Below are 27015 nucleotides of genomic sequence, written 5' to 3' on the forward strand. Positions count from 1 at the left end.
CCCATGACCAAAATCTCTCCCGCCCTGCCCTCCACCCTCAGTCCCTGCCACCTGCCCTCCACCCTCAGTCCCTGATGTCTGCCCACCTGGGCATGATTCTAGACACCCTTTCACACACACAGTCAAAGCCACCAAGTGCCCTGCTCTGCCTCGGGTGGCCTACCACAGCCTCACAGTCCGGATCTCTCCATGAGCCCCAGCATGTAGACGCTGAAGTCTCCGTGCACGTTACAGGTGATTCTTGGACTCATTTAAATTCTGGGGTCCTCAGAACAGGGACAGCCTCTAACTCACTTCCCATACCAGGGCCCCCAGAACTCCCTCTGCATGAAGTGGTGACTCAGTCCCTTCCCCATGGACTCGCTGCCCCAGAACCGGCCTGCAGTAACCCATGCCAGCATGCCAGGACTATCAATTTATATCCCAGGTAGATAATCTATTAGCCATAATCTCAGACGAAAGGAAGATTTTGCCCCTTATGCAGATCTAATCTGTTTTTGTCACCACCCTTGCCTGATAATGCAGGATTCCCTGAGGGCAGGGCAGAAAGCCTGGAGTTAGAAAGGGAAAGAACAGAATGTTCGAGATCACCCAGTCTAGTGTCTCCTTTTACACAGAAGGAAATGAGGCCCAGAGAGGGGCAAACACTTGCTCCAGGACTCCAGAAAAGCAACAGGGGCTGGGATTGGTCTCCTGATTCCCAAGCAGGGGCAGACAGCCAGGGGTCGGGGCTTGGTTCAGCATTCTCTGCTGCCTCTTACTGTGCTCAAAGGTCATTTTAGGGATGGTAGACTTTCTGGTTAGCCTGTTAAGATCCTGGGAGGGTGTGGGAAAGAGGAGTGGGGTGGGGAGGGAGGAGGGGCTTCAGGGGTTATCTCCAGTCAGAGATATTACAGGGCTGCAGAGTGGACCAGACCTGGTGGAGAATTAGGTGCTGCTGGGAGCTCCTGCCTTCCACAGCATCCCAGCTGCAGGGAGCCTCGGGGACTCTGGGCCGTGCAGAGTTGGGGGCATTCCCCAGAGAGCATTGCCATGGTCTGCAGGGAGCAGTTATCAAAGAATCAGGTCAAGTGGGTGTTTGCTGGCATTACCTGTGTGTCTGTGGTGGTCATTGCCACGATAGTCCTTGCCATCACCCTGCGGCGGCCAGGTAGGTCCCTCCCCCCATGCCATCCTAAGTGGCTTCCCGCATCGCTCGCTCCTTATCCCCACTTCTGACTTACAGCTCTGACCAGCTTTCCCTTTTTTGTTTTTTTGTTTTTTTTTTTTTTTTTTTTTTTTGAGACGGAGTCTCGCGCTGTCACCCAGGCTGGAGTGCAGTGGCCAGATCTCAGCTCACTGCAAGCTCCGCCTCCCGGGTTCACGCCATTCTCCTGCCTCAGCCTCCCGAGTAGCTGGGACTACAGGCGCCCCCACCTCGCCCGGCTAGTTTTTTTTTTTTTTGTATTTTTAGTAGAGACGGGGTTTCACTGTGTTAGCCAGGAGGTCTCGATCTCCTGACCTCGTGATCCGCCCGTCTCAGCCTCCCAAAGTGCTGGGATTACAGGCTTGAGCCATTTTTTTTTTTTTTTTTTTTTGAGACGGAGTTTCGCTCTTGTTGCCCCAGGCTGGAGTGCAGTGGCGCGATTCTCGGCTCATTGCAACCTCCGCCTCCCGGGTTCAAGCGATTCTCCTGCCTCAGCCTCCCAAGTGGCTGGGATTACAGGCACCTGCCACCACGCCCAGCTAATTTTTTGTATTTTTAGTAGAGATGGGGTTTCACCATGTTGGCCAGGCTGGTCGTGAACTCCTGACCTCAGGTGATCCGCCCACCTCAGCCTCTCAAAGTGCTGGGATTACAGGTGTGAACCATCACGCCAGGCCGACCAGCTCTTCTTGAGCCCTCGTCCCTGCCAAGCCTCATTCCCCACCGGCAGTTTTTTCTCTCTTCCATCCCCCAACCCTATATGACTTCATCCCCAGCAGAAAGTCCCGTTGGCTTCATCCTCAGCAGAAAGTCCCGTTGACTTCATCCCCAGCAGAAAGTCCCGTTAACTTTTTTTTTTTTTTTTTTTTGAGACGGAGTTTTCACTCTTGTCCCCCAGGCTGGAGTGCAATGGTGCAATCTCAACTCACTGCAACCTTCGCCTCCCAGATCCAAGCGATTCTCCTGCCTCAGCACTGCAAGTAGCTGGGATCACAGGCATGTGCAACCATACGGCTAATTTTTTGTGGGTTTTTTTTTCGTTTGTTTTGTTTTTGAAATGGAGTCTCACTCTGTCGCCAGGCTGGAGTACAGTGGAGCAATCTCAGCTCACTGCAACCTCCACCTCCTGGGTTCAAGCGATTCTCCTGCTTCAGCCTCTTGAGTAGCTGGGACAACAGGCGTGCTCCGCCATGCTCAGCTAATTTTTGTATTTTTAGTAGAGACGGGGTTTCACCATGTTGGCCAGGTTGGTCTTGATCTCTTGACCTCCTGATCTGCCCGTCTTGGCCTCCCAAAGTTCTGGGATTACAGGCATGAGCCACCATACCCAGTCCTTTTTTTCTTTTTTCTTTTTTTTTTTTTTTTTTTTTTGAGACAGACTCTCACTCTGTCACCCAAGCTAGAGTGCAGTGGCATGATATCGGCTCACTGCAACCTCCACCTCCTGGGTTCAAGCAATTCTCCCGCCTCAGCCTCCCAAGTAGCTGGGATTACAGGTGGGCACCACCACACCAGACTAATTTTTTTTTTTATTTTCACTAGAGACAGGGTTTCGCCATGTTGGCCAGGCTGCTCAAACTCCTGACCTCAGGTGATCCGCCTGCCTCAGCCTCCCAAAGTGCTGGGACTGTAGGCGTGAGCCACTGGGCTGGGCCAATTTTTTATTTTTGGTATTTTTAGTAGAAACAGGATTTCACCATGTTGGCCAGGTTGGTCTCAAACTCCTGACCTCAGGTGATCTGCCTTCTTGGCCTCCCAAAGTGCTGGGATTACAGGCATGAGCCACTGTGCCTGTCCCCCTTCAACTTTTTTTTCTTCAGTTGCCTGAAGACCATCAGATCTTGGCTTTCAGCCCAGACCTTCCTCCTGTGCCCTTCTTAGGAGTCACACAAGCAACTCAAACTCAGCAGACTGGGCTGAGCTCATCTCTAAGCCCCAACAGTTGCTCACCCCTGCAGCCTCTCAGTGAAGGGCTCCTCCGTTCACACAGGTACCTGGAGTAGCCACCATGCCCCCACCTCGTGCCTGTGCTCCTCAGTCCTGAGCCTCGAGGGCTCTGCCTTTCCACCCTCTGTCCTCCATCCCTCCAGCCCTGCCCTCTGAGAAGCTTCGAAGTCTCCTCCTGGACCCCTCTTACAAGGTCCCTCTGCCTGCTTTTGTCAGCTCATATTAGCTCTGCAGCCCAGATCTTTCCAAGCAACCCTTGCTCGGTGCCCTCAGCACACACCAACTCCTTTGCTAAAGTTCAAGGCCATTCACAACCTGATCCCAACCTTCTTCCAATCTTATAATTTTTTTTTTTTTGAGACAGAGTCTTGCTCTGTCGCCCAGACTGGAGTGCAGTGGCATGATCTGGGCTCAATACACCCTCCGCCTCCCAGGTTCAAGCAATTCTTTTGCCTCAGCCTCCCCAGTAGCTGGGATTACAGGCATGGACCACCACGCCCAGCTAATTTTTGTATTTTTAGTAGAGATGGGGTTTCACCATGTTGGCCAGGCTGATCGTGAACTCCTGAACTCAGGTGATCTGCCTGCCTCCGTCTCCCAAAGTGCTGGGATTACAGGCCACAGCCACTGCGAAGAGTTTTTTGTTTGTTTGTTTTTGAGACAGTGCCTCACTCTGTCACCCAGGCTGGAATACAGTGGCATGATCTCTGGCTCACTGCAACCTCTGTCTCCTAGGTTCAAGTGATTCTCTGCCTCGGCCTCCCCAGTAGTTGGGATTACAGGCACATGCTACCAAGCCCATCTAATTTTTGTATTTTTAGTAGAGATGGGGTTTCACCATTTTGCCCAGGCTGGTCTTGAACTCGGCCTCCCAAAGTGCTAGGATTACAGGTGTGAGCCACCGAACCCAGCCTTTTTTTTTTTTTTTTTTTTTTTTTTTTTTTTTTTTTTTTTTTGACGGAGTCTCTTTCTGTCATCCAGGCTAGAGTACAGTGGTGCGATTTTGGCTCACTGCAACCTCCGCCTCCTGGGTTCAAGTGATTCTCCTGCCTCAGCCTCCTGAGGCAGGATGTGAGACCACATCCGTCCAGCTAATTTTTGTATGTGGTTATACCACATACAAAATGGTTTCACCAGTGTTGGCCAGGCTGGTCTCCAACTCCTGACCTCAGGTGATCCACCCGCCTCGGCCTCCCAAAGTGCTGGGATTACAGGCGTGAGCCACCACCACGCCCGGCCCCCTCTTCCAATCTTTCCACATTCCACTTTTATGTTCCATCTCTACCAGGTCAATGGCTCTTCCTTCAGGCAACTGCACTCTCCTGAAGCCAAGCCTTTGCTTTCTCTCTGTCTGGAATAACCTGTTCTCCCTTTTTTTCTGTGAAATTTACACCCATCCTTCAAGTCTTCCTTAAGTGTTTCCTTCTCTTTGAACCTACCCCCCTTTCCTGACTGCCAGGCTGGTACTGAGGCCTCCGTGGGCCCCAGGAGCCCATTCATTTCCCTCTATTGCAGCACCAGTGAGTCTGAGCCTCACCGTCCCTCTGCCAGATGGGGTATTGGACACAGTGGGAGCCCAGGGAGGGTCATGGGATGAACAACATAAGTCTTGGGCTGGTGTGAGGACAGACGCTAACAGCCCCTTGGGATTCCTTCCAGGCTTTGAGCTGGAGGCCTGCAGCCCCGATGCCGACATGCTGGACTACCTGCTGAGCCTGGGCCAGATCAGCCGCCGAGATGCCCTGGAGGTCACCTGGTACCACGCAGCCAACAGCAAGGAAGCCATGACAGCTGCCCTGAACAGTAAGTCCAGCTGCCAAGACTGAGGCAGGCCAGGGCAGGGGATGGAGAAGACAGAGGGAGAGAAGTAAGGATCACGCACTGGTAACTGTGGTGGCATGACGGCTGTTTACATGTCTCTCCACACGAGGAAGTAGGGGCTCAGAGGGGTTAAGTGGCCAGCTCAAGGTTGTGCAGCTGATGAACTCCGAGTTTAGATTTAAACCACATGTCTGACTCCAAAGTCATGACTATACTGCCTTCTCTCCCAGCTACCCTTTGCTCGACCTGTCAGGGACCGACCTGTAAGGAAGCCTTTGCCTTCAAAGCCTCAAGAAGCCAGAAATCTGCACTTCAAAAATGGTTATAGTAACCAGTTGGCCAAGGCTCACGGTATGCACATTTCATACAGGTTCTCCTGGGACTGCCATGCAACCTGTTTCATGGGTACCATTTCACAGGAGAAAAATAGAGGCTCAGAAAAGTTAGGTGACTTGGCCAAGGTTACACTCTCCGAAAGCAGTTGAGCGAACATTGGAGCCCAGAGTGGTCAGCCCCAGAGTGTGCACTCCAAGCCACTGACCCCCACCCCCTCCTTCAGGGCTGTTGGGAAGCTCAGTAGATAACGTTCATGAATGTGCTAGTGAACTTTAAAGCAGTAGCTATAAAAGATGAAGGGAACAGTCCTCAAACCCGGACACGTTTCAGAAGACACAGGCTGCTGGCCCCACCCCAAGTGATGCTGAGGCTGCTGGCCCCGAGATCACACTTTGAAAATCACTGCTCAAGCAAACTCCTTCCATTTCAGACAAGGAAATTGGGGTCTGAGGGCTGGTAGAATGACCAAATCAACCAAAGCAGGGATCTTTTGAGGTCATTATTAATAATTATGCTGAAGCAACAGAAATACACCAGATGGCCCCTTATACTAGTTAAGCAAGCAACTCCATATAAATAATTAACAGTTAGTGAATGCCTAACCAGGGATATTTTATTGTTTAATTCTTGTAGTTGAGGAAACAGGCACAAAAAGGTCAAACAACCTTCCCAAGATCACACAGTTGGAAAGTGTTAGGGTGGGGACTGGAAGCCAGCAGTGTCAATTCACAGTCCGCACACAGCCACCATGCTCTCCTGCAGATGGGTAAAGCTGGCATGAGGAGGGCTAGTGACTGCATGTCCCCTTCCCTCCTGACTATGTGGCTCCCTGAGGACCAGGGCTGCTGCTGTGGCCATCGGAAACCAATCCTTTTATCTCATCTCTTGCTCCTTCTTCACTTCCCACCCTTAAGCAAGTCAGCCCCCAGGTTCAGCCTCTGGAAGGAAAGTCACACTTTTAAGGTGAAGAGAGTTGTTTGTTTGTTTGTTTGTTTGTTTGTTTGGAGACAGGATCTCTCTCTGTCATCCAGGCTGGAGTGCAGTGGCATGATCTTCGCTCACTGCAACCTCCGCCTCCCAGGTTCAGGTGATTCTTCCTGCCTCAGCCTCCCGAGTAGATGGGATTACAGGAGCCCACCACCACAACTGGCTAATTTTTGTATTTTTAGCAGAGACAGGGTTTCACCATGTTGACCAGGATAGTCTTGAACTCCTAACCTCAAGTGATCCCCCCACCTCAGACTCCCAAAGTGCTGGGATTACAGGCTTGAGCCATCACGCCCGGCTGAGGAAGTTATTTTTTTAAGCCAACACTAAAGGATGAGCAGGAGGTGCCGCAGTAAAGTTGAGAGAAGAGTGTTGCCAGGCAACAGCCCAGAGATGGGGAGGACAAAACAAAGTAAAGCCTTGCTACCCAACATGTGGTCCGTGGACCAGCAGCACACGCACCCCTGGGGAGTATGTTAAAAAGGCAGAATCTCGGGCCCATGCCTGTAATTCCAGCACTTTGGGAGGCTGAGGCGGGTGGATCACCTGAGGTCAGGAGTTCGAGAACAGCCTGACTGATATGGCAAAACTGCATCTCCGCTAAAAGTACAAAAATTAGCCGTGCATGGTGGTGGTGCATACCTGTAGTCCCAGCTACTCAGGAGGCTGAGATAGAAGAATCGCTTGAACCCAGCAGGCAGAGGTTGCAGTGAGCTGTGATCGTGCCACTGCACTCTAGCCTGGGTGACAGAGTGAGACTTCATCTAAAAAAAAAAAAAAGGCCAGGCGTAGTGGCTTACACCTGTAATCCCAGCACTTTGGGAGGCCGAGGCCAGCAGATCACGAGGTCAGGAGATTGAAACCATCCTGGCCAACATGGTGAAGCCCTGTCTCTACTAAAACACAAAAAATTAGCCAGGCTTGGTGGCGGGCGCCTGTAGTCCCGGCTACTTGGGAGGCTGAGGCAGGAGAACGGCATGAACCCGGAAGGCAGAGGTTGCAGTGAGCCCAGATCGTGCCACTGCACTCCAGCTTGGGCAACAGAGCGAGACTCCATCTCAAAAAAAAGAAAGCCGGGCACAGTGGCTCATGCCTATAATCCCAGCACTTTGGGAGGCAGAGGCCAGCGGATCACGAGGTCAGGAAATCAAGACTATCCTGGCTAACATGGTGAAATCTCATCTCTACTAAAAACACAAAAAAATTAGCTGGGCGTGGTGGCGGATGCCTGTAGTCCCAGCTACTCGGGAGGCTGAGGCAGGAGAATGGCGTGAACCCGGGAGGCAGAGCTTGCACTGCCTGAGATCGCGCCACTGCACTCCAGCCTGGGCGACAGAGCGACACTCCGTCTCAAAAAAAAAAAAAAAAAAGCAGAATCTCAGGCCCTGCCGCAGACCTAGTGATCAGAACATGCATTTTTACAGTCCCTGGGGGATCTATGTTCACATTAAAGTTGGAGAAGCTGGGTGCCTGAAACTCAGAGAATGAAGGAGAGTGGAACGTGAAATGAAATTGGAAAATCTGGCAGGCTCTGATTGTACAGACCTCAAAGACTATAATAAAGAGTTTGGGCTTCATGTTCAGAGCAATGGGGAGGTTTTCTGGCCTTTTGTAACAGGAAGTGACATGATCAGGTACATGTTTAGGACACTCTGGTGGCTCTATAGAGAATAGACTTGCAGGGAAGCAGTGCTAGAGGTGAAAAGAATGGTCAGGAGTCAGGGAAAAAGCAGGAGAAAAGGCCCCTTCTGGCATCAGTTGTCTGTGATGCCGCAAGGGCCAAAAGCGACCCCTCTCCCCTCCACTACACTCTTCAAGTGTGAGTGCCCCTTGCATGGTCTTCTAGAGACTGAATTCTCCAAGGCAGGAGTCAGATGTCTGCCCGATTGAGTTAACTGTGTGAAGCTAAAAGACAATTCTGTGTTGGTGATGATGCAGTGAGATGGGCAACCTTGTGTACTACAGGCGAGGACAGGAATCAGAACAACTTTTCTGGAAAGCAGTTTGATAACATGGGCTTTACAAATGACCCCGTGGGCTGGGCATTGAGGCTCACACCTGTAATCTCAACACTTTGAGAGGCCAAAGTGGGAGAATTGCTTGAGCCCAGGAGTTCAAGACCAGACAGGGCAACATAGCAAGACTAATAGCAAAAATCAGAAACTACCAAAGCATCTCAGGAAAGGGGGATGATCAGCTACATGGTAGTGAACACCATCAACAAGGGCTTTTGAAGCTTTTTGTTTCTTTGCCTTGTTTGCTCTAATGAGATGTATAAAAAAAGATCTGGAAATGTGTGATAATGTTGAAAAAAAACATAAAAAAGTATAAATGCAGTGGAGTCTCAACTGTGTAAAAACTAAGCATAGGGCCAGGTGCAGTGGCTCACACCTGTAATCCCAGCACTTTGGGAGGCTGAGGTGGGCGGATCATTTGAGGTCAGGAGTTCTGAGAGCGGCCTGGCCAATATGGTGAAACCTCGTCTCCACTAAAAATACAAAAATTAGCCAGGCGTGGTGGCACACGCCTGTAAATCCCAGCTACTTGGGAGGCTGAGGCAGAAGAATTTCAAGAACTATTTGAAACTGGGAGGTGGAGGTTGTAGTGAACCAAGATCGCACCACTGCACTCCAGCCTGGGCGACAGAGCAAGACTCTGTCTCCGAAAAAACCTATGCATAGAAAAAAATGGGAGGAAAATCCATCAGAATGTGAAACTATGATGGAAGTGTGGGTGAATATTTTTCTCTTCTTCTGCTTTTCTATATTTCTCAAATGTTCTGTAATTTGTAATGCTTTTATGATGAGAAAAAAGTTTTCTTTTTCTGAAAAAAGGAACTGAGTTTTTGCCTCTTCCACAGGCAACATCACAGTCCTGGAGGCTGACGTCAATGTAGAAGGGCTTGGCACAGCCAATGAGACAGGAGTTCCCATCATGGCACACCCCCCGGCTATCTACAGCGACAACACACTGGAGCAGTGGCTGGATGCTGTGCTGGGCTCTTCCCAAAAGGGTAAGGGCCTCTCTGGAAACCCTCCCCGGGCCCCAGCCCTCTGGTCCTGGGGCAGCATGTGCAGAGATCCCTCACTGGGAAGCAAGTCCAGCCCTGACACGAGGTGCTCATTGCCTTGGCTTTGTCATCACAATGTTACAGATGCCCAGGCTCAGTGAGGACTAGGCGAGATGGGGAGCGTGTCAGTGCAGGTCCTGGTGTTCTCTCCTGGACACACAGGGGAGACAGCAGGCAGTACAGTGTGAACTGCAAAGTGTCACGCGTGCTCAGAGTGCTTCCCCCTGTATCCACAGAACTGGACATAACATGTTCAAAGCCCAGCCCCACCCTTTCCCTCTGCACCCCTTCACCAGTCACAGTCAGAATCCAGGCGTCACCATAACGCCTCCCTCTCCCTCATCCTCACGGCCTCTCCGTTGCTGCATCCACCAATCCTAACCCCTAACCCTGCCCCCATCTAGTTGCAGCCACATTGTATCTCTCCAGGACCTCCCTCCCCACCGGCTTCCTGCCCCAAATTCAGCCCCTCCAGGCTTCCCTTGACTACCATGACTACACACACACACCTGAGGGGTCTTTTCAAAACACCAGTTTTGTCATGCCACACCTCTGTTTTAACCCTCCATGGCTCCCCAAAATCCTCAGGAAAAAGTATGATCTTGGCCTGGCTTTCAACATCCCTCTCTATCTTCCCAGCCTCATCTCACCACCCTGAAAAGTACCGGGTCTTTCCTCTGCAGAGATTTCCTCCTCTACTCAAATGCACCTTCCCGGACGCTGAGTGACCTCCCTACAGGCTCTGCTGGTTTAGGACCCTCTGAGTCTACCCTGCTCAGGAACCACAGCCCCTTTTCAGCAGAGACTTCATTCCCAGCTGCAGCAGCCACAAGCCCGAGTCCTTACCTGGCCTTTGTTTCCTCCCCGCAGAAGATGGAACTCCTCTAGAGGCAGGCCCTTCTTCTCTGAGTTAGCTCTGTCTCTTTGAAAGGCCTTCCCCACACCCTGCAGGGATGTGGTGCTTGTCCTTCCACCCTCCCCTGACTCCACAGCACACACACACACACACACACACACACACACACACACACACACACAGGGAGTCACATCTTCCTGGTTCCTTCGCCAGTTCCCCAAGCCCTTGTCCCTTTCCCCACAGGCATCAAACTGGACTTCAAGAACATCAAGGCCGTGGGCCCTTCCCTGGACCTCCTGCGGCGGCTGACAGAGGAAGGCAAAGTCCGGCGGCCCGTGTGGATCAATGCTGACATCTTAAAGGGCCCCAACATGCTCATCTCAATTGAGGTCAATGCCACACAGTGAGTGTTTGCCTCTCTGTCCCAGCTGTGTCCAGCCCTCTTCTGTCAACACCTACCACGGATGGGGATCTTAGGGGACCTCTGAGTTTGTCTCCAGTCATACTATATATAGCTTGACTCCTTCCCCAGGCCTCATGCATTCCAGCACCGCTGCTCACAGCCCTCACGTACAGTAGTTGCACAGTGCTCTACAGCTTACAAAGAGACAACATAAAAGAAGAGAATGTCTTTGATCTGATCCTTACATAGCACTGCCAGGTTAAGGCTTTCTCCCCATTTTGCAGATAATAAAGCTAACAATAGTGGAAGCTCAATTCGTTCAATGTATATTATGTGTCCCAGAACCGTTTTAAGCACTTGACTTGCAGAACACCATTTAACTCTTACGAGAATGAGGTAGGTACTATTATTTCCATTTTATTAATGCAAGAGCTATATTATAGAAGTTAAAAGACCTGCCTAAGTCTAGTAAGTGGCAGAGCAAAGATTCAAACCCAGGCCTTTCTGATTCTAAGCTCCAGGCTCTTTCCCATCCATCTCTTCTTCCATCCATCCAACCAGCCAGCAATCCATCCATCTAGTATTTATTATTGTGCTTCTCAAGCTGAAGTGCCTTCCAAAAGTAGCAGTTTGGAAAATGTAATCAATGACCCAAGATAAATATGACCTGTCTTCTTGGAGTGCTAATTTTACTCAGTAGGTTTTTTTTGGTGGGCAGTGGGTGGCAACATAATTTGCCTATTAATATTTGCATCTTTTGAAGAAGAAAAGTACAAAGAAAAAATTAAAATATTTTCATCAAGGCAAAGTTCAAATACAATTTTAGGCTGGGCACAGTGGCTCATACCTATAAACCTAGTACTCTGGGAGGCCAAGGTGAGCAGATCCCTTGAGCTCAGGAGTTTGAGACCAGCCTGGGCAACACAGCGAGACCCCATATAGAAAGCAAAGAGAGAAATATATGAAGGGAAGAAAAAAAGGAAGGGAGGAAGGAAAGCAGGAAGGCAGGAACTTTTTTTTTTTTTTTTTTTGAGACAGAGTCTCACTCTGTTGCCCAGGTTGGAAGGCAATGGTGCGATCTCAGCTCACCACAACCTCTGCTTCCTGGGTTCAAGCGATTTTCCTGCCTCAGCCTCCCAAGTAGCTGGGATTATAGCCATGCACCACCACGTCCAGCGAATTTTGTACTTTTAGTAGAGATGGGATTTCTCCATGTTGGTCAGGCTGCTCTCAAACCCCCTACCTCAAATGATCCACCCGCCTCAGCCTCCCAAAGTGCTGGGATTACAGGCGTGAGCCACCGCACCCAGCAGGAGGGAAATTTTTAAAGAAAACCTGAGAAACTTCAGAGACTCCCAGCTGGCAGAGCTCAGATTCCCACAGGCTGGGGCTCTGATTCAGTTTCCTGTCTATAAGCGGATGTTTAAGAAGCCGGCCCTGCTAGAAGGGATGCTGTCTATGAGGTTGAGTTACCTGCCCAAGATCAGAATCAGGATCTGAACCCAGACTTCCCTGACTCCAAAGTCCATGCCCAATTTATGGAACCTGAAACAAGCCATTCTGTTCTTTGGGACTCTGCTTCTGACCTTATCGTAGATCCAATAGGCCCTGCCACTCCCTAGCACTGTGATGAGAACCCAGAGGAGAGGAACGGGCCGCCGCACCTCCGTGATACCAACATCTCTGATTTTTTTTGCAGGTTCCTGGCCCTGGTCCAGGAGAAGTATCCCAAGGCTACCCTGTCTCCAGGCTGGACCACCTTCTACATATCCACATCCCCAAACAGGACGTACACCCGAGCCATGGTGGAGAAGATGCACGAGCTGGTGGGAGTGGTACCCCAGAGGGTCACCTTCCCTGTGCGGTCTTCCATGGTGCGGGCCGCCTGGCCCCACTTCAGCTGGCTGCTGAGCCAATCTGAAAGGTGAAAACCACCAAACCCACCCCCACCCTCCTGGAGGCACTGATACCCCCAGCAAGATCCCAGAAGCTCATAGCTGGAAGGGTCTTAAAGGTCATTTCGTCCAACCCCTGCTGGTGCTCATGCCGTCTAGAGTCCCTGCTTTCTGCTTGCATACCTCTGGTGACGGGCTACTCACTACCTCCTGCAGGAGCCTTTTCATTGGTGGGTAATTCTCTGCCCTCTGGAAAATATTTATACCAAGACACAATTTGTCTCCCCACAGCTTCCTCCAATGGGAGCCAGCTGTACCCCTGGGGCTACACAGATTGTGCCTTCAACCCCTGCGCTAGGATAGCCCTACAGGAATTTAGAGACTTCTCTGCCCCCACTATCCCCCCTACCTGCCACAGTACTCCCAAAGCTGCCCCCTCCCCCTCTTGATGCCTGACCTACCCTTCCACACCCTGCCCCATCTGTCCTGCCCCTTTCCTAAGACAGGACTCAGAAATAGACACTGCAAATGAGGAGGCAGGACAGGCTCCCCCTCCCTCCTGGGCCTCTGCTTTCTGTCATCTTTCCTGAATTCCTTCTGGCTCCTGCCCTTGGGAAGGGGTAGGACTCAGGGAGAAGTGGCGGGTGGGCGACTGGAGGACAGATGCTCTACCCTGGGCCCAGCTGACATCCAGTTCTGAGCACAGGAGTGGGGCTGAGGGTCTTGCTGGGCTCAGACAGGCACTGAGTCAGCTCTCGTGGCCCCAGGTACAGCCTGACGCTGTGGCAGGCTGCCTTGGACCCCATGTCAGTGGAGGATCTGCTCTACGTCCGGGATAACACTGCTGTCCACCAAGTCTACTATGACATCTTTGAGCCTCTCCTGTCACAGTTCAAGCAGCTGGCCTGTAAGGAGAGAAACTGGGAAGGGCGGTGTGGGCTGGATTCTGCATGGGGCGGCACTTGGTGGGCACTGGAGCAGAGCTGGGCGGAAGGGATATCAGAAGGGGGAAGGCCAGGATGGGACAGGAGGCAGCTGCATTTTGTGTGCCAGGCCCTGGGATGGTATGCTAAGCTTCAAACATACATTTTATTTTTATTTATATATTTTTTCGAGACATAGTCTGGCTCTGTCACCCAGGCTGGAGTGCAGCGGCTCAATCTCAACTCTCTGCAACCTCCGCCTCCTGGGTTCAAGTGATTCTCCTGCACCACCACACCCGGCTAATTTTTGTATTTTTAATAGAGACAGGGTTTCACCATGTTGGGCCAGGATGGTCTTGAACTTCTGCCCTCAGGTGATCCACCCGCCTTGGCCTCCCAAAGTGCTGGGATTACAGGCGTGAGCCACCTGCCTGACCCACACATTCATTTTATAGAGAAACCGAGGGATTCCATTTTATAGAGAAACAGCGGCTCAATACAGTCACTCAGCTTATATGTGGCCCAGCAGACAGGAAACCAGCAAATTCCAAACCCCCCATTATTTCCCTTGGTGCACAGCTCCACTGTGGGTTACTCTAATGCTTCAGAGGCCTCCACTGTATTTGCTAAGCAGTGATCAGATGTCACCATCCAAACCCCTCATTCCCTTGTCCCCGAACCCAGAAGAGCCGCAGTTAAGCCATCTCAAAAGGGCCCCATCAGACTCTGCATTCCTGCCATGGAAGCCACCTAAGCGAGGGCGAAGGATACCAGCTCTGGGGCCAGGCGGACCTGGTCCCATCAGTTTCTACTCCCAGCAACTTTGCTTACTGCTTATAAGACCTTGGGCAAGTCACTTCTTCTAGTCTACAAAACAAGGAAATGAGAGCTACTTGGCAGGGTGCCATGAGGTTTACAGAGGATGCCTGTAGAGCTGTGGCCTACAGAAGGTGTTCCATGAATGGCAGCCGCTTCACTTTGGCAATTTGGGGCCCCACAGTGAATGCCACACGGAAACCAATGTACTACACGGGAGGTAGCCTGATCCCTCTTCTCCAGCTGCCTGGAGATGATGGTTTGAATGTGGAGTGGCTGGTTCCTGACGTCCAGGGCAGTGGTAAAACAGCAACAATGATCCTCCCAGGTAAGGTCAACCCTTCAACCCCGGTGCTCCCAGCTCATCTGCAGGGATATCCTTTGCTTGGGGCAGGTAACACTGGTCTCTATTGCCATGACGGCATGGGTTTATTTACACCACACTCTGGATGCAAGGTGGGGCAGGGTTGCGGGAGAGGGAGAGGGAGTACAGTGATGTCAAGAGCACAGGGCTCCTGGCCTTCAGACCAGCCCTCAGCCACAGTGCTACGGGCAAGGCCGGCACCAGCCCCCAGACTGAGTCATGGGTAAAGGCCAAGAGCTGAAGCAAGAGTTTCTCATGCACCAGGCACGTTTATAAAGCAACCTATCCACCTGGAGCCCAAAATTGGGTTGACAGATTCCAGAGAGGCAAGGTCCTTGATGACTCCATAACTCCCACTACCCCTTTAACAAGGGACTCTAACACCTATGATAACCCAAATCCTAAACCCTGTTGCCTCTGCTGCCTCTTCCAGACACAGAAGGCATGATCCTGCTGAACGCTGGCCTCGAGGGAACCGTGGCTGAAAACCCCGTGCCCATTGTTCATGCTCCAAGTGGCAGCATCCTGACGCTGGAGTCCTGCCTGCAACAGCTGGCCACACATCCCGGACACTGGGGCATCCATTTGCAAATAGCAGAGCCCGCAGCCCTCCGGCCGTCCCTGGCTTTGCTGGCACGCCTCTCCAGACTTGCCCTCTTGCATTGGCCTGTGTGGGTTGGGGCCAAAATCTCCCACGGGAGTTTTTCAGTCCCTGGCCATGTGGCTGGCAGAGAGCTGCTTACAGCTGTGGCTGAGGTCTTCCCCCACGTGACTGTGGCACCAGGCTGGCCTGAGGAGGTGCTGGGCAGTGGCTACAGAGAACATCTGCTCACAGATATGCTAGAGCTGTGCCAGGGGCTTTGGCAACCTGTGTCCTTCCAGATGCAGGCCATACTGCTGGGCCACAGCACAGCTGGAGCCATAGCCAGCCTGCTGGCATCCTCCCCCCGGGCCACCGTCACAGTGGAGCACAGCCCAGCTGGGGGAGACTATGCCTCTGTGAGGACAGCGCTGCTGGCAGCCAGGGCTGTGGATAGGACCCGAGTCTACTACAGGCTGCCCCAGGGGTACCGCAAGGACTTGCTGGCCGATGTTGGCAGAAACTGAGCACCCAGGGGTGGTGGGCCAGCGGACTCCAGGGCGGAGGCTTCCCACGGGGAGGCAGGAAGAAATAAAGGCCTTTGGCTTTCTCCAGGCACTGTATGTGAGTCCTCGGGGGCAGGATGGAGTGGGAGTGGGCATGATGTGGCCACTGAGGGCATCTAGAGGGTCTGGAGGCTGGGGGCCAGATCATTCCGGTTGTCCAAGAGAAACTGCTCGCAAGCCTTGAAGGTGGTGTAGAACTCAGAGGAGAGGCCGGCCACATTGGTAGTCACATAGTTGAGAACACCTGGGGTAGCCTGGTTGTAGTAGGACACCTGCAGGGTGGGAAGCCAGGCTCAGGGGGACCGAGCTAGGGGAGGGTACTGGGAAGGGGTGGGAGCCCAGTGGGCACAGGCTGGTGGTGAGTCAGCCTTGCTTGTCTTCTGGGAGGGCAGAAAATTCAACCCAACTCCCCAGGGTCTTAGATTACACAGTTGGCCAGCATGGCCTCCTCAAGCTGATCTCCCCCAACCCTTCCTGGGGCGCTGACAACCCTGGCTTCCCGCCACCACACACCACATTGTCATCATGCATCTTCCCTGCCAGCCAGAGGCCCTGCTCTGAATCTTGGCCATAGAGACACATGAGAAATTAGCCCAGGGATGGTTCTGAGGTGCTCATGGGTTCAAGCATATGAAATCAGCAAACACCGGCTAAGTCTCTGCTGAGTGAGTCTCAGGGCCCGGCTGCAGGGCCCTAACAGAAGCTGTGAGTGGGGAGGCTGCAGTACCCCACCCTCGCTTTCCCTCAGCCTCCTGTCCATCAACACGGACTGCACTGCTGGGTTTTATGGGCCCTCAGAGCCCATATAAAGCCTTCCTAGATGAGAAGGGCTATCCAAGGGAATGACGAGTGAGATGGAATTTCAGTTCAGAAACCAGGCCTTCTGACTTCAGCACCCAGAGCTTTTTCCAAGACCATGCAGCAGCCTCTGACTTAACCTCTACACAGATGAGATCATTTTCAGTCCCTGACACTCCAGGCTCCCCCAGGCTGGAAGGGGGAGCCTGCTGGGGGGCCCAGCTTTGGGACTATCCTAGCCCAGCAGTGCTAAGCTCAATAGACGTGTGGTGTTGGGGTGGAGCCAGGCTGGGGGCGTGGTGAGGGGGACCGGCCTCACCTTGGTCAGCTGGTCCCCCTCGCGCCAGAAGCAGAAGCCTGAGCAGAGGGTCTCTCCGCGTCTGTACTCTGGTGTCTCTTGGTGTGTGGGCAGCGTGACCGACCTCAGCGCGATGACATAGGGGTCCCTGAGTGAAGGAAGGGTAGCAAGGGGACAGGGGTCAGCCACAGAAGAAAGTGGGGGCCTGTTCTGCCCAACCAAAGCCCAGACCCTGCCCCCTCTGGCACGGATTCCTCACCAGGGGATACAAGGCACATCGATTCTTAAAGCCCCGATACGGGGCTCAGGGCCAGGCTGGAGGGAGGAGGCACCTGTGGGTTAGCACCAAATTCACCAGCAGCCAACCTGACTCCACAGTGGACTTTCTGGAAAAGCCACTCTACTTCAACACTCAGGGGAAGACTCGTGGGCTTTGGGATTTTTTTTCTGTCCCTGTCTCTCCAGCAAAAGAGATGTTTAGGCCCTCCAGCCCACACAGGGCTGTCAGAGGGAGGAGGCCAAGGAGGTGGCCACCCAAGAAATATCCTGTCCAAGGCCTGCATCAAGGCAGCCTAAGCCACCCTGGGCAAGGGCAGCCCTGCTGTAGGGAATGTGACAAGAAGGGAAGTGTGTGCCCCTGTCCCCCATTTTACCCATGGTAAAGCCACAGCAGCCCAGAAAAGTCTAGTGGTGCTTGGGGCCCCACAGCCAATGGGAAGCAGAGCTCTGGCTCCAGGCTGATGGCCTTCCCTGGGAAGGAGATGCGGCCACCCTACCACTCCGTCCAGTTGTGTCTCCCACCCCACAGCAGATAGGCACACACCCATTGTCACAAGGCTTCCGCCTCGAGGCCAGGATCACGAAGTCCTGTGGCTTTGTGTGACCTCCAAGGGCAGGGCTGGTGACGTGGTAGATGGCATCGTCCTCGTCTACCTGCTGCACTAGCTCCACACTCCTGTGGGGAGGTCGGGATCTCAGGGCCCCAGGAAGCTTCCAGCTCCCATGCAGGCAGCCGGTGCCGTGGTGCAGCGCCTGAACAGCTTCTGTGGTGGGATGTCACCCCCCGTACTGCTCAGCAGGGACCAGTAGGAAGGCAGCAAGGCCCAGTCAAGATGGACACACATGTGCATGTGCACACACAGGCACACATAGACTTGCATGCAAGTAAATGAACACATACACACAGACACGGGAACAAAGATGTGCACACACATGAACACATGTGGTCAAATGTGCACAGGCACATGGACAGACACCAGTGTACAGAGAGACCCACGTGTGTCTGTACATGTCTGCGCAAGTGCAGACACCACAAGGATGTGCGATGATTTAGCAGTTGTTCTTAATATTTACTGAGCACCCACTGAGTGCCAGGTGCTGTTCTAAGTGCTTTACATGTGTTGCTTAATCTCCATAACAGCCCCATGCTGTAGACGCTTTTAGTGTTCCCATCTCATAGATGAGGAAGATAACCTGCCCACGGCCACAGAGCTAATAAGGAAGCAGGGCTGGGGTGTGTTCAGGCTATCAGGTGGCAGAGATGTATCCCCAGGCCCAGGCACCTGACACATACGTGCATGGGCATACACAGGTTCATATCAACACGTGCACCCACACAAGGACACCCACACAGAGGCAGACATGGCCATGTCCAGACCCACCTCCTCCTCCCCACTCCCCTGCCCGCACTCAGCAGTAGGCAGGGTATGGGGAAGAAACTAGGGGCTCTCTTTCCCCTCAGGCCACTCCCCCACAAATCCGATCAAGTATCAAGATTTGGTCTGGCCTTCAAGGCCCACCCCAGCCTCCCTCCAAGAAGCTCACCTACCACATGCACAACCGCCCTCCTCCTACACGACACCCACCACCAAATCACCTCTCTGCCTTCTGGAAGGGGACAACCAGCAGGCCCGAGTCAGCTGGGCCAGGGATTTTTAAGGCAACATGGCCCTTTTTGCAAAGAAACCTTCAGCAGGAAGCCCATGTATAAAGAGCTACAAGCCTGCTCGGGAGAAGACAGATGGGGTAGGAAGGAGAAGGCCAGTTTGTCAAAATACAATTCGCCAAACGACCGGCACACTGAATTTCCAAACACACAGAACCTCCTTATGGAAATCCTCCATAATGTAGGCTCCTCATAACAAGTGATTATCAAATAACCTCCCCAAGCCAGGGTGTTGGCAGAATAGAAAATGACTTTAAGGGGACTTGAAAAACACAAGTTTTGCTATTTTCCTAAGAACATATTTATCTTCCTTGACTAAATTCGAGAAGAAGATAGTCAGCCGAACAATCAACAAATTTGGAGGAACAAATGTATGTAAAGGAATAATATATTTCTATTCATAATCATTCATTATATTCAAAAATAACATATTTGTGAGGAAAATCAGCAAACTTGTTAAGTTCAGCAAACTGGCCATGCTATATCCCACTCACCCTTCAGCCTTCTGACTCCACCCCAAGCAGTTCCGGAAGCCCCTTTGGGGACACAGAACTCCAGAGCACATGCTTTGAAAATCAGTATCTCTGAGTGTGAATCCATGACCCACGCTTCTTAAAAAGTATGCATTTTAAGAAGAGAGAAACTGAAGCCAGAAAGGAAGTGACTTTGACTTATCCAGCATCACACAGCTGATTGGGACAGAAGCAGGACTTCAACTCAAGCCTCCAGCTCCAATTCCATGCTCAGTCTCTTCCCTAAGGGCTCAAAATACCCACGACCCTGACCCCCCACCCAACATGGAACTCCAACCCACTCCCAGCCCCTGCTAATGGCCAGCAGGGCAGAGCATCATGGAGGATGACCTGCAGAAGGAGATACCTTCTCCCTCATCAGGCTGGAGAAGGGACACTGCCCTGCCCTCACCCTGGCCCCTCACCGGTAGTGCTTATCCCACTCTGGCCTCCGACGCAGGTCCGAGAGCAGCAGGAAGGCCTGGGCTGCATCCACATGCACGACCATCTCCATGTGGAAGGAGAGGAACTTGTCATCCTCCAGAGTGTACAGGCGGACCTGCATGGGACAGATAGCAGCCTCATTTGCTGGGTGGTGGAGTGGACTGATGGGGATGCTGGAGGCTGAGGCTGGAAGCTCAGGGCTATGGCTGACTTGCTGTGTGACTATGAATACACAGCTCAGCCTCTCTGAGGCTCAGCTGCATCCCCATGAATTCAGCACATTTGTGCTGAGAATCCAAGCCCTAGCGTCACAGGCAGGAGGCGGCTTGTCCAAGGGCACAGGCAGCTGGCAGAGCTTAGGTCTCCTGTAAGCCCGTGCCTGTTGGCTGCCCCCATCCCTGCAGTGATCACTGCAGAAGAACAGAGAGGAAGTGCCTGGTGAGACAGCAGCAGACCCCAGTGGCTGAGAACAGGAAGTGGGGCAGGCGGGAGAGAAGGATCTAGGGGTTCTCAACTCCAGGCCCTGCAGAGGTGGGTACGTTTCCACAACAGGACTGGTTTCTTGATCTCACCCAATTCTTTGAAGAGATCCTTTTTTGACATAAGTGGTATGGGAGAGTTCTTGTTGCTTGCCATCAGCCACCTCTGGCTCAGAGGTGAAAGAAAAATTGGGTGGGTGGGGTCAGCTACCTGATTGATCTCCGAGGATAGCACCCAGTTGTCCTTGGCCACGAGCATCCTCAGGGAGGAGACGTTATTGTAGCTCAGGTACACCTGGAAGAGCACACAGGTGCTACCACTACCATGCCCCCTTCCTCCAGGGCCCCTGAGCTGAGGCCAAGGGTGTGCCAGAGAGGAACCTGGACCATGAATGGGGGGCGTGGGGGGCAGTGCTGAGGAAAGAGTCCTGGACTTTGGGAAGGGAGGTCCAGTCTTGGGCTTGGCTAGACCCATTGTGTGACCCTGGACAAGCTGCTCTGCCTCTCAAGGTCTCCACTTGCACCTGCCAAATAAGGACACAGGCAAGCTCTTTGCTAATGGTAGCAACCATGAGGTGTGTCATTCATATTCTGTTCTCCCCAGCCTTCCCCCAAACCTGTTCTGACAGGCAGGGAAGGGTGGGGGCCCCAGTGGGTCTGAAGACTGTCCCCTTGGAGCAGAGGGCCTTACCTGGTTGCTAGGGTCCCAGGGGACGGAGAGGGGCACCTCTGTCTGCTTACAGGACACAATGTACTTCCTGGGAAGGAGGGAAGATGACAACCTGGGTCCCCTGGAAGTCCAGCACTTTCTACAGACTCTACTGCAGGCCTACTGTGTGCTAGGCCCTGTGCTGAGCTCGGCAGAGTGGGAGACTCCTGTCTGGCTAGGGAGGCTGGATGGTCACACAGGACACAGCAGCTGAGAGCACACCAGCTCGGCCCCTACACCAGGGAAAGCTCGGAGGCGGGAGCGAGCCAGCAAGGAAGGGTGTGGCGTCTAAGGCTCGGTCCCCAGACCCCACATCCTGGCTGACTGACATCACCCTGATGCTGCTGTGTCCTCATCTGTGAAATGGGATCAGCAGTCACCCCTGCCTCAGGGGTCATCACAAGGAGAACAGCGCCTGGCACACAGTAAATGCTCAGTAAATGCCATAGATGCACACTTTCTTATTAACAACAGCTTGTGATCCCTAGTGTGCTTATAGCCTCCAAAGTCTGTAAATGCTTTCACAGCAGAGTGAGACACACCTGGATTGATTGATTGATTGATTGATTGATTGATTGATTTTGAGACGGACTCTTTCTCTGTTGCCCATGCTGGAGTGCAATGGCACAATCTCCGCTCACTACAACCTCCACCTCCTGGTTCAAGCGATTATCTTGTCTCAGCCTCAGCCTCCTGACTATAGGTGCACTGGGACTATCTGCGCCCACCACCATGCCCAGCTAATTTTTGTATTTTTAGTAGAGACGGGGTTTTGCCATGTTAGCCAGGCTGGTCTCGAACTCCTGACCTCAGAGGATCTGCCTGCCTCAGCCACCCAAAGTGGCTGTACCTCTTGAACAACTGCATCTCCTCTCTGAGTGTTTCTTCATCTGCCAAGTGGGCATCAGAATCAATGGGAAGAACACAGGATTTAAAATCGGCTGGACTCAGCCAGGTTCAAATTCTGACTCTGCTGATGCTATTTGTGTGTCCCTGGGCAAGCCACCTAACCCCTCTGTCTCCAGCGTCCTTGCCTGTACAACAGGCCAGAAGACAGCTGTGTAATGAGACCTAAACGAGAGGATGAAGAGGGCCTGGCCCAGGGCCCAGCACACAGGCAGCTCTGAAGAAAAGCGAGTGCCCTGGGGTCAGTGGAGGGTGAACAGCCCCGAATCCGCATTCTGCCCACTACTCAGCCCCTGCTCACCTGTCTAGGCGGATCTTCCTTCTGGCACTGGCCTCTCGGTACCGCCGCTCGCCATCCTGGGGAAGAAGTCAGGATAGGCTGTGCTGTAGGAGGAGCAACCAGCTACCCCAACCCTCCGTCCTGCCCCCTCTCCATCCCCCAGGGCCCAAGGAGATCCTGCAGCCCTAACATGGAGTTCAGGTGTCACTGGGGCAGCTGGAATCAAAATCTCCTGGCCAGGAAAGTGGGAAACTAAGCTGTAGCCCCAGCTCCCCTCAAACTCTGAGTGACCTGGGAACACCATCTCCCCTGGCCAGACCTCAGTTTCCTCCTCTGTAAAATGGGGATCCTTACAGGTCTCTCACAATGGTAATGACAGTCCACATTTATTGAGCACTCACTACACACCAGCCACTCTTTTCAAGGCCTTTCCATGCGGAATTGCACCAAATCCCTAAAACAGCCCTCCGAGGCTGGGGCTAGTGCTGTGTCCATCCTACAGAGGAGGAGCCTGAGACAAGGAAGGGTGAGGGCTTGCCAAGGCCACAGGGGTAAGGGCCGAGGCCAGGATCAGCACCCCAGTGGCCTGCCTCAAGCCCACCCTCTTTACCACCACATCTAACGTCCCCCAGTCCCAAGCGCAACACGGAAAATGCCTGGGAAGCGGCTGTGGCTGTGATCCCCAGCTCCTGGTCCCAAGGCTCCACCCAACTCCACAGCTCACGCTAGGCTCTGGAAGGCCAGCAGGCAGGGCAGGGGACCTCCCCCGAGGGAGGTAGCGGCCTCTCCAAGGCCTGGCCCACAGGAGGCACAGGGAGCGTTTTGTTAGAGAGGACCTTTGCACCGGGCTCCTGACTGTCTTCCCGTGCCCCTTGTGTCGCTTTCACCATCCTCCTGACCGCTCCCAGGACGCAGCCAGGCATGGAGTCAGTACCGCATCTATCGCCCCACAGTCCTGTGAGGCAGGGACTGCAGATGCACCCATTTTACACATGGGGACTGAAAGCTCGAGGGGACATCACTTGAATGTGGTAGAGGCGAGGTTCCAACCCACATCTGACTCCAAAGCCAGTACTCTCCCAACCCTGTGGCTCATGACAGTCCGTTAATCCCCAACTCCAAGCCAGACCCACACATATTCCAAGTTCTGTCAGGCAGAACAAACCCGCCCTGCACAAGGGGCATCCCGGGGCTCACAGCCAGGACACTCAGAGCTAGCCGTGCCCCAGCACAGGGGTAGGGTGGGCCCCTCACACCTCTAGGCTGTAGGGGGCTAGCAGGCAGAGAGGGAGGGGAGGGGAGCTGCTAGTGGGGCAGGGCGCTGGTCCCACTTACCCCAGGCTGGGGCCGAATCCAGGGCAGCAGCTGGGGCTGGTCATCTGCGTCCAGGACCACAAAGGTCATAAAGGCACTGTTGATGTGGCGCCGGTGGGTCTCAGCCTGCTGGCGATAGGCCTCCACACATACACCCACCTCCATGCTGCGGGGAAAGAGTGCAGCTTCCAACCTGGACAGACCTTCCCAAGGGCCATGCCTCCTCCCCAACACACACACTCACACACACACATGTACACACACATGCATGCACACACATACACACATGCATGCACACACACACGCATGCACACACACTCCTGCAGTTCTTCCAGCAACCTGGATCGGAGTCCCAATGACAGGACACCTGGGACCACACCCTCCACTAATGTTTACAGAGCACCTCGTGTGTGTGTCCGGCCCTGTGAGGATGTGGGAGTGAATAAACCCATCCAGTCCATGCCTCGTGGGCTAACAGCCGGGGGAGGAGGCAACCAACAAGAAAGCAAAGGTATAAGTATGCCATCATGAACCGCAAAGGGGCATGAGGACATAAACAAGGAGGTGGAGGTGCACGGCCTAATTAGAAAATGTTCATCATGTGCATATTTACAAGTGCTATGGCAGCCTGGCTTCCAACAGCCCAGTTGCTGCTATTCATGTGTATCTTACCATCTTTACTTCTTTATTCCTTTATTTATTTTTTGAGACAGTCTCATTCTGTCGCCCAGGCTGGAGTGCAGTGGCACAATCTCGGCTCACTGCAACCTCCACCTCCTGGGTTCAAGGGATTCTTGTGCCTCAGCCTCCCAAGTAGCTGGGATTACAGGTGTGTGCCACCACACCTGGCTCATTTTTTGTTTATTTAATAGAGATGGGGTTTTGCCATGTTGGCCAGGCTAGTCTTGAACTCTGAGCCTCAAGCGATCTGCCTGCCTCGGCCTCCTAAAGTGCTGGGATTACAGGCATGAGTCACTGCACCCAGTCACTTACCATCTTTATTAATTATAATAAATAAATTCCCCCTCACTTGGGAAGTTCTGTAATTGCAGAATGTGGACATTATATAGATGGGGAAACCAAGGCCTAGAACTGGGCAATAATTTTTCCAAGGATTCCAGATTCCCGGAATCTGGACGAAAAACCGGGCTTCACAGCTCCTACGAAAGGCTTTTCCCCTGCACCGCGGCAAAATGGGTGCAAGTCAGACTGCAAATAACAACAGTAATAGTAAGAGCAGCCGTAATGGCTGACCTTTACCGGACATTTTCTCTGGCATTCTGCTAGCAACGGCTCATTGAATCCTCATAACTCCGAGGTAGTTGTGATGAGCCCCATTTTATAGGTGGAAGAACCGAGACTCAGGGGGGTTAAGTTGCTTCCCAAGGTCACAGTCCAGTAAGAGGTGGAGCCAAACTCGAACCCAGCAGCCTGGCTCCTGACCCCTCACTTTTAATGATTAAATAATGATCTCTGAAATTCTCAAAAAATTTACTTATTTAAAGTCAGCTTTCACGGGAGTAGGTATCAGAATTCATTGCAAAGGCAATGACTCTGTAGACTAATTATTTTAGGAAATGTGTGGGAAAGGGTTTGATAAACAACCAAACACTGGCAAGAAGTGGCCCTGTGACCTGAGCATCTATAGCGGTCCAGGCCTGGAGCCAGGAGTCAAGGAGAGGGACAGAGACACTGATCTAAGACAGTGGGAGACAGGGGCTGGGGGATCCCACAGGAGGGGTCCTTGACCCAGCCAGGGATAGGCAGGACTGGGAGCCAGGGAAGCTTCCCAAGAAGGGAACATCAGAGCTGAATTTCAGAGACAGTGAAGGAACCCAGCAGCCGGGTGAGGATTTAGACCCTGTCTGCAGGCCAAAGGGCTCCTGGACGGTTTGCAGTAGGGCCCTTTCTAGGGTCAGGAAGAGCCCTCAGCCCTGAATGGCCCTGGCCGCGCCCATCCCAGACCCTCACCTATGTTTGAAGGCATTGTTCACGATGGCTTTGAGCACCAGACGGTCGCCAACCTGGGACGGGCCTCGGAAGTGGAACATCTCAATGGCCTTCAGTGTAGGGTGGGCACAGCAGAGCCGCCTGAGGAGGTTTGGAGGGGGGAGACAGAAGGAATGCCCTCAGTGCTTCAGACACTAGTTTGGGCCAGGTTTTTTTTTTTTTTTTTTTTTTTTTTTTTGAGACGGAGTTTCACTCTTATTGCCCAGGCTGGAGTGCAATGGCATAATCTCGGCTCACTGTAACGTCTGCCTCTTAGGTTCAAGCAATTCTCCTGCCTCAGCCTCCTGAGTAGCTGGGATTACAGGTGTCCGCCACCATGCCTGGCTAATTTTTTGTATTTTTAGTAGAGATGGGGTTTCACCATGTTGGTCAGGATGGTTGCAAACTCCTGACCTCAGGTGATCTACCCACCTTGGCCTCCCAAAGTGCTGGGATTACAGGCATGAGCCACTGTACCCGGCTTTTTTTCTTTTTCTTTTTTTTTTTTTTTTTTTTTTTTTTTTTTTTTTTGAGACAGGGTTTCATTCTGTTGCCCAGGCTGGAATGCACTGGTGCTATCTCGGCTCACTGTAACCTCCACCTTCCAGATTCAAGTGGCTCTCCTGTTTCAGCCTCCCAAGTAGCTGAGACTACAGGCACGCACCACCACACCTGGCTAATTTTTGTATTTTTAGTAGAGATGAGGTTTTACCTCGTTGCCAACCTGGTCTTGAACTCCTGACCTCAAGTGGCCTCGGCTTCCCAAAGTGCTGGGATTACAGGCATGAGCCACCACACTAGGCCAGCTTGGGCCGGCTTTCTACCCTAGTCCCATCCCCAGACCCAGCCTGGAACTACACATTCTGACCCATCTACTGCCACCCAAACCAGTGGCAGTTCTGCTCAGAGGCACAGAACTGAAGTCCCATTTCACAGCTTAGAATACTGAGGTCTAGGCCGGGTGCGGTGGCTCAAGCCTGTAATCCCAGCACTTTGGGAGGCCGAGACGGGCGGATCACGAGGTCAGGAGATCGAGACCATCCTGGCTAACACGGTGAAACCCCGTCTCTACTAAAAAATACAAAAAAACTAGCCGGGCGAGGTGGCGGGCGCCTGTAGTCCCAGCTACTGCGGAGGCTGAGGCAGGAGAATGGCGTAAACCCAGGAGGCGGAGCTTGCAGTGAGCTGAGATCCGGCCACTGTACTCCAGCCCGGGCGACAGAGCGAGACTCCATCTCAAAAAAAAAAAAAAAAAAAAAAAAGAATACTGAGGTCTATGCATGGTGGGAAAGGAGCCAAGTTTGAGGAGACAGAAGAAAGCAGGGTTTGGGGTAAATCCCTTTCCCATTTTCCTTCCAACATTTACACCTTGGTAGCTGCTGTTCCTACTATCTAGAAGCCCTCCCCTAACCCAAAGCTACTTGGCATTCAAGGCCCAGCTGAAGTGTTCTTCCTCCAGGCAGCCTTCCCTGACCATCAGGCTCTTACCCTCCTCTGGGATCTTACTGCACTTACAGCCAAGGCTGCCCAAAAGGGCATTGCTTATGCACTGTCTCCCACAGGTTAAACTGGAGGAGGGGCCATTGAAGCC

General features: G+C 52.7%; 2 protein-coding genes across 3 annotated transcripts in view; one reads left to right on the forward strand and one right to left on the reverse strand.

Moving 5' to 3' along the window:
- Positions 1-876: 876 nt before the first annotated feature.
- Positions 877-15802, forward strand: FAM151A (family with sequence similarity 151 member A). 2 transcript variants are annotated; one of them, XM_010372518.1, is made up of 8 exons: positions 877-1150; positions 4793-4936; positions 9138-9290; positions 10447-10606; positions 12306-12530; positions 13269-13408; positions 14425-14568; positions 15038-15802. In XM_010372518.1, exons 1-8 carry the CDS (start codon positions 1033-1035, stop codon positions 15709-15711), a joined length of 1758 nt encoding a protein of 585 aa, XP_010370820.1. In that variant the 5' UTR covers positions 877-1032; the 3' UTR covers positions 15712-15802. The 2 variants fall into 2 exon arrangements, with proteins under 2 accessions (XP_010370820.1, XP_010370833.1); XM_010372531.2 differs by lacking the exon at positions 877-1150 and adding an exon at positions 3101-3176 and having other exon boundaries at positions 15038-15793.
- The window catches only part of ACOT11 (acyl-CoA thioesterase 11), a 61868-nt gene continuing 48439 nt past the window's right edge, over positions 13587-27015 (reverse strand). The window contains exons 8-16 of the mRNA XM_010372549.2: positions 25407-25526; positions 23457-23601; positions 22143-22198; positions 20918-20984; positions 20438-20521; positions 19729-19862; positions 17670-17801; positions 16868-16994; positions 13587-16022 (exon numbers count right to left, since the gene is read on the reverse strand). Coding sequence (XP_010370851.1) covers positions 15867-16022; positions 16868-16994; positions 17670-17801; positions 19729-19862; positions 20438-20521; positions 20918-20984; positions 22143-22198; positions 23457-23601; positions 25407-25526 — 1021 coding nt within the window. The 3' untranslated portion in view covers positions 13587-15866. The remainder of the gene's footprint in view (positions 16023-16867; positions 16995-17669; positions 17802-19728; positions 19863-20437; positions 20522-20917; positions 20985-22142; positions 22199-23456; positions 23602-25406; positions 25527-27015) is intronic.

The sequence above is a fragment of the Rhinopithecus roxellana genome, chromosome 12 (genome assembly GCF_007565055.1).
Source record: "Rhinopithecus roxellana isolate Shanxi Qingling chromosome 12, ASM756505v1, whole genome shotgun sequence".
NCBI lineage: Eukaryota > Metazoa > Chordata > Mammalia > Primates > Cercopithecidae > Rhinopithecus > Rhinopithecus roxellana.

Bases quoted from the DNA above. Each gene is read 5' to 3' on its own strand.
- FAM151A (XM_010372518.1), top strand. From the start codon at position 1,033: ATGGTCTGCAGGGAGCAGTTATCAAAGAATCAGGTCAAGTGGGTGTTT. The intron at 1,151-4,792 runs GTAGGTCCCTCC...GATTCCTTCCAG, and splicing joins CATCACCCTGCGGCGGCCAG to GCTTTGAGCTGGAGGCCTGC. The intron at 13,409-14,424 runs GTAAGGAGAGAA...GGGGCCCCACAG, and splicing joins ACAGTTCAAGCAGCTGGCCT to TGAATGCCACACGGAAACCA.